At 44.3% G+C, this 20,478-nt stretch overlaps 1 protein-coding gene across 2 annotated transcripts in view; it reads left to right on the top strand.

The window, feature by feature from the left end:
* FNDC3A (fibronectin type III domain containing 3A) overlaps positions 1-20,264 on the top strand; it is a 72,304-nt gene extending 52,040 nt beyond the window's left edge. For both annotated transcript variants that reach the window (XM_032227309.1, XM_032227310.1), the window contains exons 16-26: positions 401-469; positions 1,268-1,386; positions 2,454-2,559; positions 4,052-4,227; positions 5,836-5,949; positions 6,275-6,424; positions 9,314-9,594; positions 11,418-11,630; positions 12,635-12,801; positions 15,832-15,953; positions 17,204-20,264. In XM_032227309.1, the coding sequence (XP_032083200.1) occupies positions 401-469; positions 1,268-1,386; positions 2,454-2,559; positions 4,052-4,227; positions 5,836-5,949; positions 6,275-6,424; positions 9,314-9,594; positions 11,418-11,630; positions 12,635-12,801; positions 15,832-15,953; positions 17,204-17,521 (1,835 nt within the window). In that variant the 3' untranslated portion in view covers positions 17,522-20,264. The remainder of the gene's footprint in view (positions 1-400; positions 470-1,267; positions 1,387-2,453; positions 2,560-4,051; positions 4,228-5,835; positions 5,950-6,274; positions 6,425-9,313; positions 9,595-11,417; positions 11,631-12,634; positions 12,802-15,831; positions 15,954-17,203) is intronic.
* Positions 20,265-20,478: the final 214 nt, after the last annotated feature.

Raw genomic sequence — 20,478 nt, 5'->3', positions numbered from 1 at the left:
CCCAAGCTTTGTTTTCGGCCGTGATAGCCTACAACCCTCTGCCAGTGAAAACGGAGCTTGGGAGGGAGGGCATATCTGTATAAAATGGAAAGGGAGTGAAAATGCATTCACATTGCATTTTTTTCCCCTGGATCTGTAGCAAATTGCCAGGGTTTTCACAACTAATCCAAGATTAAATAAAAGGCAGAGCATCGCTTTCTGTAGGCAAGAGCTAAATTGTTCAACTGAGCCTTCCTTTCTGAGCCCTGCTCTTCATGTGAAAATAGAAGCATTGCTGAAGAGAACCTTCCTTCGTATATTTTTTCAGCCCGTGCAGTAATTTGCCGCTAATTATTGTGGACTTAAAACTTTTGGTTTTCTTTCAGTTCTAAACTGTTTCTGCATTTCTTCTTTAAACTAGACCCACCAAAAGATACTGGAGGATCAGATATTTCTTCATATATCTTAGAAATTTCCGAAGCCACTGCTGGTAAGCACCTGAATATTTCATTTCTCTGTATATTACTTAAAAATGGGATCACGCTTTGAATTGATCGGGTTTTTTTAAAAGAAGAAACTGGATAGCCACTTATCTGAAATAGTATAGGTTCCCCTGCTTGAGCAGGGGGCTAGATTAGAAGACCACCAAGGTCCCTTCCAGCTCCTGTTTATTCTATATTCTATTCAACTCTACTCTACTCTATTATTCTATTCTATTCTACTCTGTTCCATTCCATTCTTGCCCATGTCCCTGTCCCTAATACTGCATTCTAAACACTGTGCCACACTGAGCCATGGTGACACAGAGTTAGAATGTCATATTGCAGACTAATTCTGCCAACTGCCAGCAGTTCGATTCTCACTTGCTCATGGTTGACTCAGCCTTCCATCCATCCGAGATGGGTAAAATGAGGGCCCAGATTGTTGGGGGCAATTGGCTGACTCAGTGCTGTAAAGCACTGTGAAGTGGTATAAAACTCTTAAGCGCTATTGCTATTCTATTGCTATTAATGATAACTACTATGCTCCCCTGATTTCATGGTGTCTGCCTTAAGCCTTTATAGAAAATCACCTTGGAATTGGCCATTTCTCCCTTGGAAAAAGAATCATTTTCTCCATTGTATGTTTTTTTAAAGGTTGAAAAAAAAAGAGATGTTGTAAGAGAGAGAATAGCCAGGATTAACTTTTTGTAGCATTCAACTGTTTCTTCTGTGATGTTGGAAGAGGAATTCTTTGTCCCACATTTTCCCAGGAATGGGTTGTGAACAGATCTTTCTTTTCCTTGTAGGCAGTAAATGGGAAATCGCCTATAAAGGTTCCACGAGAGAACATGTATGTGCCCATCTCAAGCCTGGCATTTCCTACAGGCTGAAGGTGTCCTGCGTTAGTAGAGGGGGACAAAGTCAGGTGAGAGGAAAAATATGTCTTGGAAAAAAATGCAAGCCGAGTTTATGTTTTGTATTTGTAAGGTTAGGGTACACTGTGGCTCAGTGGCGAAGACGCTGAGCTTGTCGGTCAGAAAGTTTGGCGGTTCGAATCCTTGGTGCTGCGTAACGGAGTGAGCTCCTGTTACTTGTCCCAGCTTCTGCCAACCTAGCAGTTTGAAAGCATGTAAAAATGCAAGTAGAAAAATAGGAACCACCTTTGGTGGGAAGGTAATAGCATTCTGTATGCCTTTGGTGTTGAGTCATGCTGGCCACATGACCATGGAGACATCTTCGGACAGTGCTGGCTCTTCGGCTTTGAAACGGAGATGAGCAGCGCCCCCTAGAGTCAGGAACGACTAGCACATATGTGCGGCGGAAGCTTTACCTTTACCTTATTTGGTATAGTTGCACATTGTCCTTGTTAAGATGGTGTTGCAGTTGGAATTTGGAAGGAGGAAAATGTGAGGATTTTCATACCTACAGAGTAAAATAGTGGAATACAACAAATCCAAGTCTCTTCTTGCCAGTTAATTGATTTATTTGTTTTACGGTAGCCCTTGACTTTACAACAGTTCATTTAGTGACAATTTCAAGTTACAACAGCACCTCAAAAAGTGACGTATGACACATTTTTCACATTTACGACTGTTGCCACATCCCTATAGTCACATGATCCAAATTCAGATGCTTGGCAACTGAATCACATTTATGGCAGTTGCCGTGACCGGGGGGGTCATGTGATCCTCTTTTACGACCTCTTGTGACAAGCAAAATCAATGGGGAAGTCAGATTGGCTTAAGAACCATGCTACTAGCTTGACAGCTGTAGTGATTCATTTAACAGCGGGGGCAAGAAAGGATCGTTAAATGAGCCAAATTCATTTAATAAATTTCTTGACACTGTAATAGAAATTTTGGGTTCAATCGAGGTCATAAGTTGAGGACTACCCGAAATTGTCTTTGTTTTGAGGTGTGGCATATTTTTGAGTTGGGTGGCTGGCTGAAGGTTTAAGTAAATCAGCAAGTAACGTGTGATTTCTTTTTTTAGCCATCTGATGTCCTCACTGTCCAGACCTCAGCTGTTCCCCCTGGGCCCTGTCATCCTCCGTGTCTGTCTGGCAAAGCCAAGCCTAAGGAAATGACTCTGCAGTGGGGTAAGAGCCCAGATCGTAAGAAAACAGAGTATAAAATAAGATAAAGGTTTCCCTTGCACATATGTGCCAGTCGTTCCCCACTCTAGTGGATGGTGCTCATCTCCATTTCAAAGCCGAAGAGCCAGCCCTTTCCGAAGACATCTCTGTGGTCATGTGGCCAGCATGACTAAATGCCAAAGGCACACACTAAGCTGTTACCTTCCCACCAAAGGTGGTCCATATTTTTCTACTTGCATTTTTTACATGCTAGGCTGGCAGAAGCTGGGACAAATAACGGGAGCTCATCTATTAACACAGCGCTAGGGATTTGAACTGCTGACATTCTGATTGACAGGCTCAGTGTCTTAGTCACTCAGCCACCACCATCCCTTCAGTATAAAAATATTTAAGTGCAATAATTCAATTAGAATAAAAGGACTGTGTAACCCAGAAGGGGTGCAGGAACTCCCCAGAGTCCTATCCAATCAACCCAGAGAGTAGTGGGGGTTGTAGCCCAAAACCACTTAAAAATATAACGTGATAATAGACCTGCCTCAAGAATTCCCATCTCCTCTCTCTCTCTCTCCAATAAATCTGGGACTAAATGCAGCTCACTGTACTTTAACAGCGATGTTTCTGTCCCCAGAGGTTTTAGAACACAGTGAAATTCTATAGTTCTGGGAATGCTTGGAAAGGCCCAATAAAATTTAAGGGACACTCTAAACTGAACCATAACAAAAATCAAAGTGGCCCATAAATAAGCATTACAAAACAAAAAACAAAGTTATTTTTTCTCTGGAATTGCTACAAGGCTGGTTGAGCAGTGAGGCAGTTGGTTGAGCCAAAGGTATGGTATGGAGGCATCTTTGGGGCTCTGCCTTGAAACGGGGGTCACTTTTCCCCTCGTGATTTTCTTCTTCTTCATCATCACTTTTATGACTGCTGGAAAAAACAACAGAGTAGCAACAAGCAAAAGAACAGACCAAAATAATCCCTCTCTATTACATAGTTAAATATAACTTTCCTAATTATTCCATATTTTTTGGACTATACGACGCGCCTAGCTTTTGGAGAGGAAAACAAGATTTTAAAAAAATCTGCGTCCCAGAAATTTCACGAACCATTTAAGCGAACTAATTGTTTCCTGCAAACTCCACTCCCCTTTCGCTCCTCTTTTATTTCTTCTGGGAGGGTCCATTCATCGTCCACCTGTGGCCTTACTCCCAAGTTGACCCCTGTTCTTTAGCTCTTCCCTTCGTCTGGCAACTCTGTGCATGCACACACTGGGAATAGGCTCCAGCTGTTCATCTGCCCCACTGATGTCCGACTCCGAAGGCAGCTGATAACTGGCATACGGCTCTGGCCCCCTCTCTGCCTCCGACACAGAGCCCTCATCAGACCCCAGACTCCAGGACTGGCTCTGTTCCTCCCCAATCTCCTCACTGTCTGAATCTGCTGCCAGCTCTGCTGGCTGCTGGCGGGCCACAACACATGGTCATGTCCTGTTTTGCAGATCCTCCTTCCGTAGATGGGGGCTCAGAGGTATCGGAATACCTTCTAGAAATGGCAAACAGCGAGCAAGAAGAACACCGGCAAGCCTACCGGGGCCAAGCTTTGGAATGCACCGTGAATGGACTTCTTCCCGGAAGAACCTACTGCTTCTGGATACGGGCAGCCAACAAAGCAGGGGTATGCATTTCGGTTCTTGTTAGAGAATAAATGGTTTGTTTAAAGCAGGGGTTGACAACCTTAAACACTCAATGAGCCACAGAGGTCCTAACCAAAAGCCTCCCATTCACTTCTGGAGCCGAACCGGAAGTCCGGTTCCCCCACCATAGAGTCTCCTCCTAGCGCGGCGTCCTTTTCCTCTATCTGTCCTAACCGAAAGCCCCATCAATTGTGGAGCTGCCCGCCGACAGGGAGCCGCAGCAGAGGGATGAAAGAACCACATGCGGCTCCAGAGCTGCGCGCTGCTGACCCCTGGTTTAAAGCAATGTTTTTCAAACTTGGCAACCTCAAGATGGCTGGACTGCAACAGCCTGATGGCCCAGCGAGTTGGAGAGTTCTAGGAGTTGAAGCCCACCCCTCTTAAAGTTGCAAGTTTGAAAAGCCCCGGTTTAAAGCATCTGCTGGTAGAAATCTTACAGAATGTTCAGGAACAACCTGGAAACTCCAGTCTTGAACTCTGAGCGGCTGGGTGCAGGGGTGGGTTGCTGCCGGTGTTGTTGCTGGTTTGCTTCGCGCGTGCGTGCAGTTGCCTGTAAAAATGACTGAAAAACAAGCCGGCAGCGGCAACTAGGGAACCGGTTTGGGGGTGTGGCCAGCCTGCCGATCTTACCAGTTCGCCGACCCAGTTCCAAGTTTCAAAATTCTCCAAGATTCTAATAAAAAATGTTTGCAAAAAGCATTTATCTGCTTCCAGTTGCTACCGGTTCGCACCGGTTTGGGCGAACCAGTAGCAAGTGGAAGCAGATAAATGCTGTTTGCAAACATTTTTAATTAGAATCCTGGAGAATTTTGAAAGCTGCTCCGGGAAGGAGAGGCTGAGCATGACCCAAAGTCTTGGATAAGACTTGCATCCTTGGTCTACTGTTATTAAGGAACTCCACATCCTGATTTGCCTGATAAAGCAGGAAATTTTATCTCCTGTAGAGGGGAAAGAAAAACAGCGGGAGAGAAAGATGTGTTTCTTGGTTCCTCCCCACCCCCAACCCACTTTCCCAGCAGTTTGAGGGAAGAAAAAGGCAGGAAGGTTGGATTATTTATGGAGCTACAATTCATCAGATAGTGATTACATTAGGATCCTTAGATTTGAGCAGGATGTAGTTTTCATCTTAATGGGCTTAAAGGTTTCTTCCTGAAGCCCCAGGTCAGAGAGGCCTAGCAGGAAGAAGCACTACAATGATCAGATTTGGGGTTCTGCAGATAATCTATCCAGCATAGTTTTCTCTTCCACATATTTTAATTCTGTGATACACTAATAAAATTGGACTGATGGAATTGCAGACAAAGGTGTATTCCTTTGACCTAATGCCCTTCAAATATTGGAGCAGAACAAGATTAGGCATGGAACAGTGTCTGAACTCTGAAACTGGCATATGAGCCGAGACTAAATCAAGGCCAGACGAAACTAAATTTGGTGGTTTCGTTGAAGACTGGATAATCTTTTCGTTCACCAAACCTGAAGAATCTGTCGGGAAGCCATAGATGATGTAATAGTTGCAGTCCTTTGATATGCATTGACCTGGTGGGTCTCTCAGCGGTTTTTTAAATTTCAAGGTATTTTTTTCCGTGCAGCTCGGCCCTTCCTCAGAAAAGGCAGAGATCTCTACAGCTCCAGGGCCCCCTGATCCATGTTTCACCCCCCTCTTAACGTGCAAAACTGCTACTTGTATAGTAGCTACGTGGGAGGTAAGTGGTTTTTTTTCTCCTCCCTTCTTTCCCTCCCTCCCTTTCTTCCCTACTTCCTTTCCTCTTCCCTCTCTTCAATTTTTCCTCCCTCCCTCCCCCCTTTCTTCCCTACTTCCATCCTTCCTTCTTTTCTTCCCCCCTCTCTCCCTCCCCTTTCTTTCCTATTTTCTTTCCTATTCCCTCTCTTCTATTTTTCCTTCCTTCCTTACCTCCGTCCCTCCCACCCATATATATGGGTGTGTTTCTATTGCCTCCTTTTGAGAACGTTTGAGTTTATAAATGCAAATGTTAACCTCTCACCCCTTTCCTTTCTAATTTCTCCAAGAGCCCGCCGTGTAATGGGGCAGAAGTTAGCGAATATAGACTGGAATGGGGACAAATGGAGGGATCTATGCATATAGTCTATACTGGCCCTCTGCTGTGCTATGAAGTGAAGGGACTTTCCCCTGCAACTACTTATTATTGCAGAGTACAGGTATGTATGTGTAGATTTGGGAAACTGCATTCTTTTTTAAAACATTGCATTATGTTAAGGCCGTGAGCTTGTATATAAAACATGAAGAACGGTTGCTGGAACTGGGCATGTCTAGTTTGATTAAAAGAAGGACTAGGGGAGACATGATAGCAGTGTTCCAATATCTCTGCCACAAAGAAGAGGGAGTCAAACTATTCTCCAAAGCACCTGAGGGTAGAACAAAAAGCAATGGGTGGAAACTAATCAAGGACAAAGGAGAACAAAGAGAGCAAAGGAGAAATTTCCTGACAGTGAGAACAATTAATCAGTGGAACAACCTGCCTCTAGAAGTTGTGAATGCTCCAGCACTGGAAGTTTTTAAGAAGATGTTGGATAACCATTTGTCTGAAGTGGTCTAGGGCTTCATGTATATATTCAAGTGATTTTTTTGGCAATTTCTTTCTTCTGAGATTTTTTTTTTGAAGTCGTTGTAAGCTACAGCATTGGGATTTTCTGATAGTCCCTTTTTTTCCTGCAATATTTTTTTAACCAGCAAATCAATCAGGTGCTGCCATCTTGTGTAGCAAAAATGTACTGTTATTACTTTTACTATTTCAGAATAGGAACATTTAAGGGAAAAGATTCTTAAGTCAAAGAGGAATTTGGTGATGTCAGTTTGTCATCAAACTCCAAGGAGTTGAAAAACAACGTTTTTCAAAGTATTGTTTTATATTTCTTTATCTCTTCTGCAGTAATCTTAGTAGGATTGGACAACTACTTTCATTTGGACTTTTTTTTCACCGGTTCGGGTGTGAAGTTAACACCACCCAATGTCTCCCTTCCAATTCAGAGCTAAATAAAGCTTCATGAGTATTAGGATAAAAATAGTGATTTGTCTTTCTTAACTTCGATGGACAACCTTCAAATCCCAAAAAGGAGTTATTTCTTCTCTTGGTGGCCTAGATCAGTGTTTCCCAACCTCGGCAACTTGAAGATGTATGGACTTTAACTCCCAGAATATTCCAGAAGCTGATGGCGTTTTGCAAAATTCTGGGAGTTGTCCACATGTTGCTGAGTTCTGTGAAACACTGGCCTAGATCAATCTCAGTTGCTCATGCTTGGCTAGGAAAATGGCCTCCCTAGCCAGTTGATTGAACTCCTTTCTAGGATGCTTGTTCTTACTATTATTGTTGGTCTGGTTATTTAAGATTAAATGCACATCCAGGGGTGTCCATGTTTGCTAGGCTGGGATTAAAATAGAAATAAACCTAGAAATAAGGAGAAATGTTCTGACAGTGAGAACAATCAACCCATTGAACAGAAGTTGCCTTCAGAAGTTGTGGGAGCTTTATCCCTGGAGGCTTTCAAGAGGAGACTGGACTGCCATCTGTCAGAAATGGTGTAAGGTCTCCTGCTTGGACTGAGGGTTGGACTAGATGACCTGCAAAGTCCCTTCCAACTCTGTTATTCTGTGGAACAGCTTCCCTTCAGAAGTTGTGGGAGCTTCATCCCTGGAGTCTTTCAAGAGGAGACTGGACTGCCATCTGTCAGAAAGGGTGTAGAGCAGGGTGTCAAACTCAAGGCTCCAACCCACAAGCTGCTTAGATCTGGCCCGTGGGGCCTGCTGGAAATATCAAAGGACAGGTCTTCGCAGCCCCTGTTGGCCCAAACAGACGGGGGGGGGGTGGGTTGACATGCTCCCCTCCCATGTGGCCCATTTTCGGCCTCCTGTAGCACCCTGTTGACCAAAAATGGGCTATGGGGAGAGCCTCACGTTCATTTATGCTCTGCTCTACAAAAGAATCAGGTTCCATAGCAGCTGGAGACTTTAGGTAGGGACTCTTAATCTCTACATTATGAAATTGAGACTATTTGTGCCAGAAAGCAAATCTCCTTTTGTCTTTTGCATTCAAAGGGGAAAATATGCATCTTGAGCATTTTTGTGTCAGGCACCCACAATGGTCACATCCACCCCTGGCCACTCGAGCAACCATCACCTCTGGCCCTCCGAAGTCAAACACAAATGTTATCTGGCCCTCAGTGATATTGAGTGTCAGCATTCCAAATATCATCCAGAATGAAATCAGAGTCTAAGGCATTCAGTAGCTTTCATCAAAGTTCTAATTTAATAAGAGAGACATGTTGGTACAATCTGTGGAAACCCGAATCTGAAAGCTTCCTGGGTTTTCCACCCAGTTGAAAGTTCATGATCTTGTCCTCACACCCACAAGTCCATCACATGGTCCAATCTTCCTCTGCCACGCTGGCATTTCCACCCATCTAGTTCCGGTCAGTTGCAGAGGTGTGGAGACAAAGGATGACCTTGGGCTTCTAGAAAGGAATGTTCTATTTTGACAACAACATATTCTACAATTCTACTTCTTATTATTCCCCCTCCCAATTCCCCCACTAATGAAACAGCATAGTAAAGAAAGAGAGTGTGGCAGGCCAAAGATCCTAAAAGGAATATGACTGCAGGACTGACATTGAGTTTGACACCCCGAGGTGGCGCAGTGGTTAAATGCAGCACTGCAGGCTACTGCTAGATCAGCAGTTCAGCGGTTCAAATCTCACCGGCTCAGGGTTGACTCAGCCTTCCATCCTTCCGAGGTGGGTAAAATGAGGACCCAGATTGTTGGGGGCAATATGCTGACTCTCTGTAAACCGCTTAGAGAGGGCTGAAAGCCCTATGAAGCGGTATATAAGTCTACTGCTATTGCTATTACCCCTGGTGTATGGTCTCCTGCTTGGGCAGGGGGTTGGACTAGATGACCTATAAGGTCCCTCCCAACTCTGTTAATCTGTTAAAAAAACCCAAAACATCTGGAGAACATTGTGTAGAGGAGCCTAGATGCAGATGCTTGAGACTTCACACTTGTTGTTCATGCTTCCCTTTCTCCGTTTTTTCAGGCTGTGAATCTGGCTGGCCCTGGACTATTTGGGGAAATCGGCACAGTGACGACCCCAGCTTCAGTGCCAGCTGCGGTGGCAGTATTGAACCTGCTTGACGAAGATCAGCTGGAAGGCCCTCTTCCCCTCTCCACGTGCCTTGCTCTTCACTGGGAGGAGCCTTGCTGCCATGGGGCAGAGATCATTGGCTACCACATAGAGTATGGGGAGAAACAGGCCTTAACGGTCAACAGAGTCACAAGCCATGTCCTAGAGAACCTGCAACCTGACACTTTATACAGGTGATTGGCAATTTTTGATCCCAGTACGGGTGGTTGGATAGGCCAGCTCGAGTCTGAAGAACTTCATTTACCTTTTCACCTGGGCTTCCCAAGATCATGAAGCAGACTCCTCGTCTCGATAAAACCTCTTTTATTTAGTTTAAAGGAAATTCCTCTCCAGCAAAGTCCTAGCCAACAGTCTTTCATGAGATTTAACAAATACAGACCTTTATCAGGCTTGGAGAGTTGCCAGGCTGATATCTTCCAAACGCCATGCTGTAGCAGCAATTATATGGCAAGAAGTTAGGAACAGATCTTCACCCTAATGAATTGAACGAATTGTCTCCTGCAAACTCCACTCCTCTTTCGCTCCTCTTCATTCCCTATGGGAGGGGCCATTCACCATCCACCTGTGCCTTTACTCCTGAGTCGGCCATTGTTCTTTTACTGTCCCCTTCTCCTGTCAGCTCTGTGCATGCGCACACTGGGAACAGGATCCAGCTGTTCTTCGGCCCCACTGATGTCCGAATCCAAAAGCAGCTGGTAACTGTTGGACAGCTCTGGTCCCCTCTTTGCCTCTGACCCAGAGTCCGCATCAGAGCCTTCCCCAGACTCCAGGACTGGCCCATCTTCCTCCCCAACCTCCTCACTGTCTGAGTGTGTCACCAGCTCCGCTGGCAAACCCCAACACTTAAATTTGTATGCTGCCCATCTCATTGTTGAACAACTCTGGGTGGCACACAATATCTTCACTGGTAATTCACAATTTTCAACAGTTTGTTTAGTGGCCGTTCAAAGTTACAACGGCACTGAAAAAACGTAACTTGTGACCGGTTTTCACTCTTATCCCCCGTTGCTGTATCTCCATGGTCACACGGTCAAAAAGCAGATGCTTGGCAACTGACTCCCATTTATGATGGTGGCAGTGTCCCGGGGCCATGTGGTCACCATCTGTTGTGACCTCCTGACACGCAAAGGCAACACAGTTCCCTTCACAACTGTGTTACTAACTTAAAGCTTCAGTGATTCACTTCACCGCTTTGCAAAATAGGTCGCAAAGGCAAATATCCCTTAACTGTTTCCCTTAGCAGCAGGAGTGTTGGGCTTAATTGTGGTCATACGTCAAGGACTGCCTTTAAATCAGAGCAAAGATTCTGTGGCGGCCCTCCAGCGTCCAGCGGAGCTGGCAACAGATTCGGACAGTGAGGAGGTTGGGGAGGAAGATGGGCCAGTCCTGGAGTCTGCAAAAGGCTCTGATGAGGGCTCTGTGTCAGAGGCAGAGATGGGGCCAGGGCCGTATGCCAGTTTTCAGCTGCCTTTGGAGTCAGACATCAGTGGGGCAAAAGAACAGCTGGAGCTTGTTCCCGATATGCGCAGAGCTGCCAGGAGAAGGGAACTGCAAAGGAACAAGGGTCAACTCAGGAGTAAAGCCACAGGTGGATGGTGAATGGCCCCTCCCATAGGAAATAAAGATGAGCAAAAGGGGAGTTTGCAGGAGACAATTACTTCGCTTAATTGGTTCATGACTCTCAATGACTCCTTGCCAAGTACAGCTTTGCATTTTGCAGATATCGGCCTGGCAGCTCTCCAAGCCAAATAAGGTCTGTGACTGTAAATTCACCTTTGAAAGACTTTGCTGGATGTGAACCGAGAGGAATTCACAGTAACTTAATAAAAAGATTTTGTTGGGACAAGGAGTTGGCTTCCTGCTCTTGGGAAGCCTCGGTTAGAACAGATTCATTCATTTAGTTCCTCAATTTCTACAGCCTTCCTCTCATACCAGGGGCTCTGGGTGGGGATCTTCTGCAAACGTCAACTTTTACCTCTGTTTTACTCCCTGGCAGAATCCGAATTCAGGCCTTCAACAGTCTTGGAACTGGTCCTTTCAGTCCATCCATCAAAGCGAAAACCAAGCCTTTACCTCCGGATCCTCCGCACCTGGAATGCGTGGTCTTCAGTTACCAGAGCCTTAAGCTGAAGTGGGGGGAAGGTCCTAGCAGGGCTTTAATTGCCAACCCCACCCAGTTCAATTTACAGATGGAAGACAGGCTGGGCAGGTGAGATCATACTGGGGAATGTGTTGTCTTCCCCTTCGTGTCTGGACTCAAGAGTACGGAGGGGGAAAGTTTCTTTTTAAAAAAAAAAAAGTTTATTTTTTTATTTTTGATTCTCTTATGATAGTTAACCCAGTTACAGTTTGACTCAGTCTACCCAGAAGTCTAGGGAAAATTGGCCCAGAATTTCATTGTAGCTTGTTGAAACCAGTAATTGGGTCTAGCATAAGAGCATCTACCCAAGCTTTCTCTCCTCCTGTAGTGATAGAAGGGGAACCACAATCTGAGGTGGAAAAAATGGTAAACTCCAGGCTGAATAGGGGTCAATTTCTCTTGAAATTGTTCCAGGTGTGGCCTTAACAAGGCCTTATAAAGTGGTATTAACACTTCACGTGATCTTAGCAATAGCAATAGCAGTTAGACTTATATACCGCTTCATAGGGCTTTCAGCCCCCTCTCTAAGCGGTTTACAGAGTCAGCATATCGTCCCCACAGTCTGGGTCCTCATTTCACCCACCTCGGAAGGATGGAAGGCTGAGTCAACCTTGAGCCGGTGAGATTAGAACCGCTGAACTGTAGATAACAGTCAGCTGAAGTGGCCTGCACCCTAACCACTGTGCCGCCTGCAGTACCGCACCCCTAACCACTGCACCACCATCTTGATTCTATCCCTCTGTTTATGCAGCCTAGAACTGTGTTGGCTTTTTTGGCAACTGTTGCACATGGCTGGCTCATATTTAAATGGTTGTCCACTAGGACTCCAAGATCCCTCTCACAGTTACTACTATTGTGAGAGGGATCTTGAAATCCTAGTGGACAACCATTTAAATATGAGCCAGGAATGTTTCTTTGAAATGGCAGCTCAGAAACAATAAATTCATCTCTAAAAGAAATTTGCCTGCCTGATTGGAGGTTGTCCCAAAGGTGCTTTTTCCAAGGGCAACTGGGCTTTGTGTTTGGACTGGAGGGTTTGAGTACTTGTCAGATCTTTTCTCTTCCCATTTCAGGTTCATCACTGTCTACAGTGGCCCCTGCCACACTTATAAGGTGCAGCGACTTAGTGAATCTACAACATACTATTTTAAAATCCAGGCATGCAATGATGCCGGGGAAGGGGACTTTTCCGAAGTTTACGCATTTGCCACAACCAAATCGCCACCGCCTGCCATGAAAGGTGAGGGGTATTGAGCATATATTAATGCCGTTCATAAATGGGGCAGGATTCTACCCCTTAAAAGGAGAGGCTCTTCAAGGCATAACTGTTTGCTTCTGCTTTGATGAGTTATACTTCACGCTGGGTTGGTGTTTGATGACCAGTATAGTTTTGAAAGAAATTAGGCTGGTTTAGTTAAAGGCAGTTTCTCCTCCTGTCACTTCGGTTTAGAAAAAATTTAGATGGCCCTCGGATTAAGTGCACAAAATGAAGTGAAATGCAGAATGTATCAGTCTTCCCAAACCTTATCCTTAATTATCCAAAATCACGTATTAGAAAAATCCTTTGTCAAGATTCCAAATAGCATCCAAAGTGTTGCTCAAAGTTCCAATTTATTAAGAGAGCCATTTTTGGCACATCTGTGAAAACCCAAATTTGAAAGTTCCCCAGTTTTCCCCACCTAGTTGAAAGTTCAAGATTTTGCCCCCACACCCACAAGTCCGTCACATGGTTCAATCTGCCACTGCCATGCTGGCAATTCCACCCATCCAGTTCCAGTCAGGTACAGAGGTGCAAAGACAAAGGATGACCTTGGCTTTCTAGAAAGGAATTTTGTTTTGGCTACATATCATCTAACCCCATACAATCCCCCCTCCCATTTTCCCACAATAGAAAAGGCATAGTAGAATAATAGAAAGTGTGGCAGGCCAAAGATCCAAAAGGAATATGGCTGCAGGCCCTGACATCCTTATTTACATATCCCTGTTGGGATTGGGTAAATGGGTTTGTGTCATTTCCCAAAGAAAAATCACGTTTACCCAATTTAGGGTAATACACACCCAGATTCAAAGGCTTCATTCAGAATTCTTCTTGATCTCCCCCAAAGAGAGTAATGTACAGGTAGTTCTCGACCTACAATAATTTGTTTTGTGACCACTCAAAGTTACAACAACACTGAAAAAAGGGACTTACGACGGTTTTTCACATTTATGACCATTGCAGCATCCCCTTGATCACGTGATCAAAATTCAGATGTTTGGCAACTGGCAGGTATTAATGACGGTTACAGCATGCCCGGGTCATGTGATCACCCTTTGGCAACCTTCTGACAAGCAAAATCAATCACTTACATACAACCGTGTCACTAACTTAACAAAGGCAGCGATTCTGTGGTAAGAAAAGTCGTAAAAGGGAGCAAAACTCAATTTCTCACTCAGCAACGGAAATTTGGGGCTCAGTTTTGGTCGTAGGTCGAGGACTAACCTGTTTCCCTGGAAATAAGATCTTCCCGGATAATAAGCCCAATCGGGCTTATGAGCACATGCGCTAAAATAAGCCCTCCCCGAAAATATTGCAACACAGCAGCAGCCATGAGGTGACCACGCTCACCTCCTCCTGCACCTCAAAAATAATAAGATCTTATGGACAGAGAGCCCACTTTCCAAAGGAAGCTTTCACCATTTTCTTTTTTTTTAGAGACGTGCAATACTACCCTGTTTCCCTGAAAATAAGACCTCCCCGGATAATAAGCCAAATCGGGCTTTTAAGCGCATGCACTAAAATAAGCCCTATCCCGAAAATAAGCCCTCCCCGAAAATATTGCAACACAGCAGCAGCCATGGGGTTGACCCTGCTCGCTGCCTCCTGCACCTCAAAAATAATAAGACCTTCTCGAAAATAAGACCAAGCACTTATTTTGGGGGTCAAAAGAAAATAAGACCCTGTATTATTTTTGGGTAAACACAGTAATTGGTTGCGATTATCATTTGCAAGGCATAAGTGTCTGAAGCCTCTGTCTGTAATTGGTTGACTACAATATAATGGCTACGTTAGCAGCCCCTGTTTTTTATTAAGCTTCAACTCTTCTAATTCTGAATTAATCTAAGAAAAGTCTGTTGCTTTGGCTTTCTCAATAGTTAGTAGAAAAAAAATATCTGGTTGGATTAAAGCATTATGATAGCAAAACCATTCTTGTCAAGGAGTGCATTGCAGCATATTATATAAATACTTTTCACTCTGAATGCCTTTGCTTTATATATATTATGGATGAGGAAGGAAGTCTTGTTTTTAAATGTTGTTATAGGGTAGCTGTTCTGACCCCCTCCTCCATCCAGTAACAAATGCCGAGACAAGCTTAACTGGAATTTCACAGCACTTTATTAGCAAGAAACCAAAACCTCGGTGGCTGAAAGCCAAGCATAACAAACAGATAAGAACCTTGGCAGCAACTCAGACTTCGACAGATAACAGCTTCTCCAGCATTAGGAATGACGTTGAATCCTGCAAAACCAGGCTCCTCCCAGTCTCTTTAAATACAATCTTGAGAGGAGCTTAATTACAATCACCTGGGTCCAATTATCTTTTGTAACTGTGTAGCTGTTCTCTACATCGATCTGCCCGGCGTTGCCAGGCAGTGGGGAGGAGTCAACTCCCTTGGCTCCTCCCCACTGCTCCAATGCATGACGTCCGGATCACACTCCCTTGTCTCCTCCTCACTGATCCAAGGCTCAGGTGCCTCCTGGTGGCCAACCAGCCTCTTTGCGCCCTGCTCGGAGTCGGAACCCTGTCCAGGGTCCTCCACATCCTCCAGAGCCGACTCATAGGGCCCCTCGCTGTCGGAGTCTGGTGGCAGCTCCAACAGCTCCTGCTGGGCCACAACAGGTAGCCATAAGTTAAAAGTGCTTAGGTTGTAATAAGACCCTGCCTTATTTTCGGGGAAACACGGTACCTGTAACCCAGTGGGACAGTATCAAGAGGGGAGGGCAACATTCCAAAGCCTTAATTTCAGCAGCACCTTCTTAAATTATTTTCCCCAAATGCCCATTGGGGAATAGAACCAACCGTGTAAAATTAACCTGCCAAGAAGCTCAACTGGATGGAAGAAGAGTTGGAGAAATGGATTTTGGTACAGTGACTCTAAACCAAGTTGCACTTTGAAACGTCGTTGAAGTTCGTTCAGGGGGATATATGCACGCTATTTGCTATCATTAGCTAAAAGGAGGACAATCTATAGCATGAATGTTTTAACTTCCAACTTGTTCCAAATTGCAGCACCCAAAGTCCACCAGCTGGGAGACAATGTCTGTGAAGTCACCTGGGAGCCTTTACAGCCAATGAAGGGTGATGCCATTGTTTACATATTGCAGCTTGCCACTGGGAGGGAAGCGGATCAGGTAATCCCAGAATGATCTTTTTTTAAAAAACAGATATTATGGGGAAAAGCCTCCCCACCCCCAATACAATAACTCTGAATGCATTGTTATAAAGCAGGGGGCATCCAACCGTGGCAACCTTTAAGATCTTGGCCAGCTGGGGAATTCTGGGAGTTGAAGTTCACAAGTCTTCAAATTGCTATGGTTGGACGCCCTTGTTATCAAGGGTCCTCGTTATCACACGAATTGTCAAGCGCCAGGGAAATCGGGACATACAGGCAGTTCAAATGAGTAGAAAGATTTATTTGCAAGCTTAAGCTCTCGACAGGAATCTGAACTAACGGTCAAGGGAAATTTGCAGCAGGTAAGTCAATGGAATTCAAGTGGGCTGGACTTAGATGGGTGGGAAGAGACTCATGATTGATGACACATTCGACCCTCTCTCGAACTCCACCTGGTCAACTCCTCCATGAACCCCTCTTCCCAATCAGAACATCAGGCGGCCTCTCAGAATAACAGTATAATCAGAATAGCTGGAAGGGACCTTGGAGGTCCTGCAGTCCAGCCCCTCAAGCAGATTCCAGACAAGCGGTTGTCCGGGCTGAATCACAGCTTACGGGGTGCTGTGTAACTTATTACGCAAGTCTACGCACCTGAACGTTGCTCAGATTGCCAAACATTGCGTTAAAAGTGACCATTCCTTAGTGGTAGACCCTCTTCTTTTCAACTAGAAAGTCCTAAGATTCCCTGGAAGGACCAAGAAAGGCCTTCTGTCAGAACCTCAAGGCGAGAGCCATTGCCAGTCAATGTGAGTGATACAGAATTCATGAGCCTTATAGGTCACTAGAGGCAATCTTGAAGGTGCCCAGCAGAATAGCCACCAGTACCAAGATATGCCTATCCAGATCTTTCAAGAACTAGGTTGTGTGCCCTGTCTGGCATTTTAAAAAGTGATTTGCCACAGAGCAAAGGGCCAATTCCAAGCGTGGCTTATATTTTCCAACAGTTGCAGTAGGTTTGAAGGGTGCCCGCCTGTCCTCCCAAAAGCAGAGAGGAGCTTAGATAGGAGCACCTAGGAGGCAGTGACCATCTGCCACCTTATCAATCTGTCTTCATTCCATGGGGGTTCCCATCCCGTTTTGGGGAACCTGAACCCAAACATTTCAGAATTTCCAGCAGGTCCCCCAAAGATAGAAGGTTTCTGGCTGTGTGGAACTCGGTTGCCTTGTTCTCTGATCTGATGTGTGTGTCTTCTCCTGCTCCTGCCTCAGATCTACAAGGGACCAGATACTTTCTACCGCGTCTCCAACGTGCAAACAAACTGTGAATACCGATTCAGGGTGTGCGCTGGGCGCCAGCATCAGGACTCCACTGGATGGCAGGAACTCTTTGGCCCGTACAGCCCAAGCACCGCCTTCTCATCTCAAAAGCAGGAGCTGCTTTCTCCGTCTTCGGAGCCGGCTCCGGAGCTCCTGAAAAGCAAGCGGAAGCCCCTCAGCGACGAACAGTTTGCGTTCCTGCTCCTTGTCATCTTCGCCACGGTTGCCATTTTGTTTGCCGTTATCATTCAGTACTTTGTGATCAAGTAAGTCACGAGAAGCGACTTCATCACTCAGCTTATAATTTTTCATATGGAAGTTTTACGCCTTGGGTATTTATGTAAATTCCAATTAAAATGCTAGCTGGGAACGATGGAATTAAAAAAAAAAGACACCCATTTCCAATTTTTTGCTGCTGAGTAACAGGTTGGATGGACAGGATGCCTTCCCCCCCCCTCTCCTCCCCGTCACCACCTTCCCCCTTCAGGGGGGTGGGGGGGTGGGCGAAGCAACCCGGGGGAGAGGAGGAAGGGCAGAACTGACGCGAAGAACATCCCTAGGACAGCACGGTGGTGCATCTTCTGATCAGGGTTAGCTGTTGAAAACAGCAAAAAAAACAAAAAAATGCTGCCTTAATTCTCAAGAGTTTTGACTTAATTTTCACAGTAAGTCCTGAATTCTCAAGCCCAGAGAGAAGGGGGGCAGGGGGGTGGCAGGAGACGAGCCCTGGCATTTGGGGACCATGAGATGTAGCAGCAAAGATGCTTACGACGCTTAAAAAACCCGACAGTCCTGTATTCTAGGATGTAGCAGGAAGAAACCAGCTCAGATATGCTGTAGATAAAAAAAAATCCCTACTCAAATGACTTTTAGAGATAGCGCAATGTTAATTTTTCCAGTTCTTTTAACGGGGGAATGTGTGTCTGTGTGTGTGGGGGGGGGATGGGACACACTCTCCCTTCTAGGGCAGCAGCCGTAGCAGGCGTGAGCTTTTTGAGTTTTTAAATCTACAGAGTCCAAGGTGTCCAATTCACCTGGGCGCAGAGGGATTTGCATTGGTCTTGAAATGTGGCGAGAGGGCCTCCCTTCCCCCCCCCCCACTTCCGGAAATGTCCCATTTCTGATCGAGATGCTTTCTCTCTCGTTGGTTTAAAAAAATAAAAAAAAAACTCCAAACGGTTGGCCCAACTCAACATCTCCTCTCTGTGCCTGAGAGACTTAAGAAACACCCTGTGCTTCTGACTTTAAAGAGAGAGAGAGAAAAAAATTAAACCACTGCAGCGTTGGTTTTCTTTGTTTTCCAAGGGGAAAAAAAAGCACAGCATTTTTTTTGTCTTTAATGAGAACAAAAAAAAAAAGTGCATTTATGATAAATGTTTCACTATTTGGCTCAAACTGAGCAAAAATGTTTTTTGTACTATTCTTAACATGGAATTAAAAAAGTCGACTCTCTGGGGGATTTTTTTTTTTTTTAGTTGTGTTTCTCGGGGCCGTCTTCTAACGTCATCCGCTTGATTAAGTCATGTGTGAAAATTACTTCCCCCGCCTCCTTTCTCTCCCTCCCCCCCCCCCCCCCAAAAGGTTAGGTCTTAAGTTTTAACATAATTGTCACCTCTTCCATAGCAGTTCCGTGTTCCACTGTTTGGTCTTGTGAGATTCCCAGTCTTTTCCTTTTGTGATGGAAATTTCAATAACATCTCACAGCTTCGGGTTCACTCAAGTTTTCTTTTCATTTATTTTGGGTGGGTTGGCAAGGGTGGGAGGGCGAATATCATGCACTACAGAGGAACTGTTCTGTGTAAGGCCTCTGCAGCAAATACCTGTAAAATAAAAGTAATTAAACATTGTCTTTACAGTCATGCTACTTTGAAAGCTTGGAAACCATCCATTTTGTTCTTTGGAAGAAGAAACTGAAGAGAGAGAGAGAGAAAGAGGGAGGGAGAGAGAGAGAGGGAGAGAGAGAGAGAGAAGATTAGGCATTTTGTTGAGTTTTCCATATTGATAGGGACCGAAAAGTTCCACCTTACAAAACATCCGAATGCTTTGTACTTGTATATGGAAAAGTGGACGTAACTTGTAAAACTCATGTTTAGCTTGAAACATGTCTGTTTCCAAAACAACACAACTGGCTTGTTAGTTCATCATGATAGCTTATGGTTTGTGGCATTGTGTTTGCATTTAACACCTGGGGGAAAACACACACTCTCACACAACTACACACACACACATGCACACACGTAAATGATATCATATCACTATCTTTAAAGTAGATTTATGGTGCAATCTGAAATTTTATCTTTTTTCCCCTCCATAAAATGTACTCTCCCCTTTTATGTGATCTATTTATTTTGATTTAAAAAGAAATTCTGGAAAAAAAATGTATGTTTGAATGTATTGTTCTACTTGTAGCAGAACTTTTTAAGTTAATCATTTGTTGTAATGGAAGCCTCTGCTCAGTGTTGAAAAGAGTTTTATACAAATGTTTGTGTCTTTAGTTTGCAGGAATGTTTACAACCTGTTCTCCTTCATTTCGTTTCATACTTCACTTTTTTATAAAATAAAATAGATTTGTCTTCGGCAGATTTTTGTTGCGAAAGTGACAAAGACAAAAATAGAGATGTGGGGAGAGAGAAATCTCACCGAATTGGCAGCAGTGTGAGAAATACATTTTTTTTAAAAAATTAGATTTTCTGAATAAAATACTAACCAAAATTATGACTTCCTAGAAAGTTAAATCTTTAATTTGTATTTGTAATTGCCACAAAATGTTTATTATATTTCCAGGAAGTTTACTGGAAAGCATAATGTAGAATTTTATATTTACAGCTATACATTCCAGATTTGATGTACCTAGTGGCATTAATGTATTAGGTCTCCTTTTTCTCTTGTATTGTAATTTTTGCCGTATTTCATACTTATGTTAAACCTGCCAGGCATCGTATTACTAAATTGTAACTATCAAATAGATAATATATTTAATATGGCCAATAAAAATAAAATAAAAATGTTCACATTTGGGGTTGTGAAGTGTCTGTGTCGCACCTATCACACCTACATAACAGACAGTGTACAACCAGGGTCACCAAATTTGGCAACTTTCAAAGTTGTGGACTTTGAATTCTAGGAGTTTCTTAAAGTTGCCAAGTTTGGAGAGTTGTGGTGTACAGAAATTGGCCAGAAAAGCAGAACAAACACTTTCAAAATCCGACTTTGTTTCTTTTTCAACA

This window comes from Thamnophis elegans, chromosome 12 (assembly GCF_009769535.1).
Source record: "Thamnophis elegans isolate rThaEle1 chromosome 12, rThaEle1.pri, whole genome shotgun sequence".
Classification (NCBI taxonomy): domain Eukaryota; kingdom Metazoa; phylum Chordata; class Lepidosauria; order Squamata; family Colubridae; genus Thamnophis; species Thamnophis elegans.
This window is presented reverse-complemented; position numbering and strand designations above follow the sequence as displayed.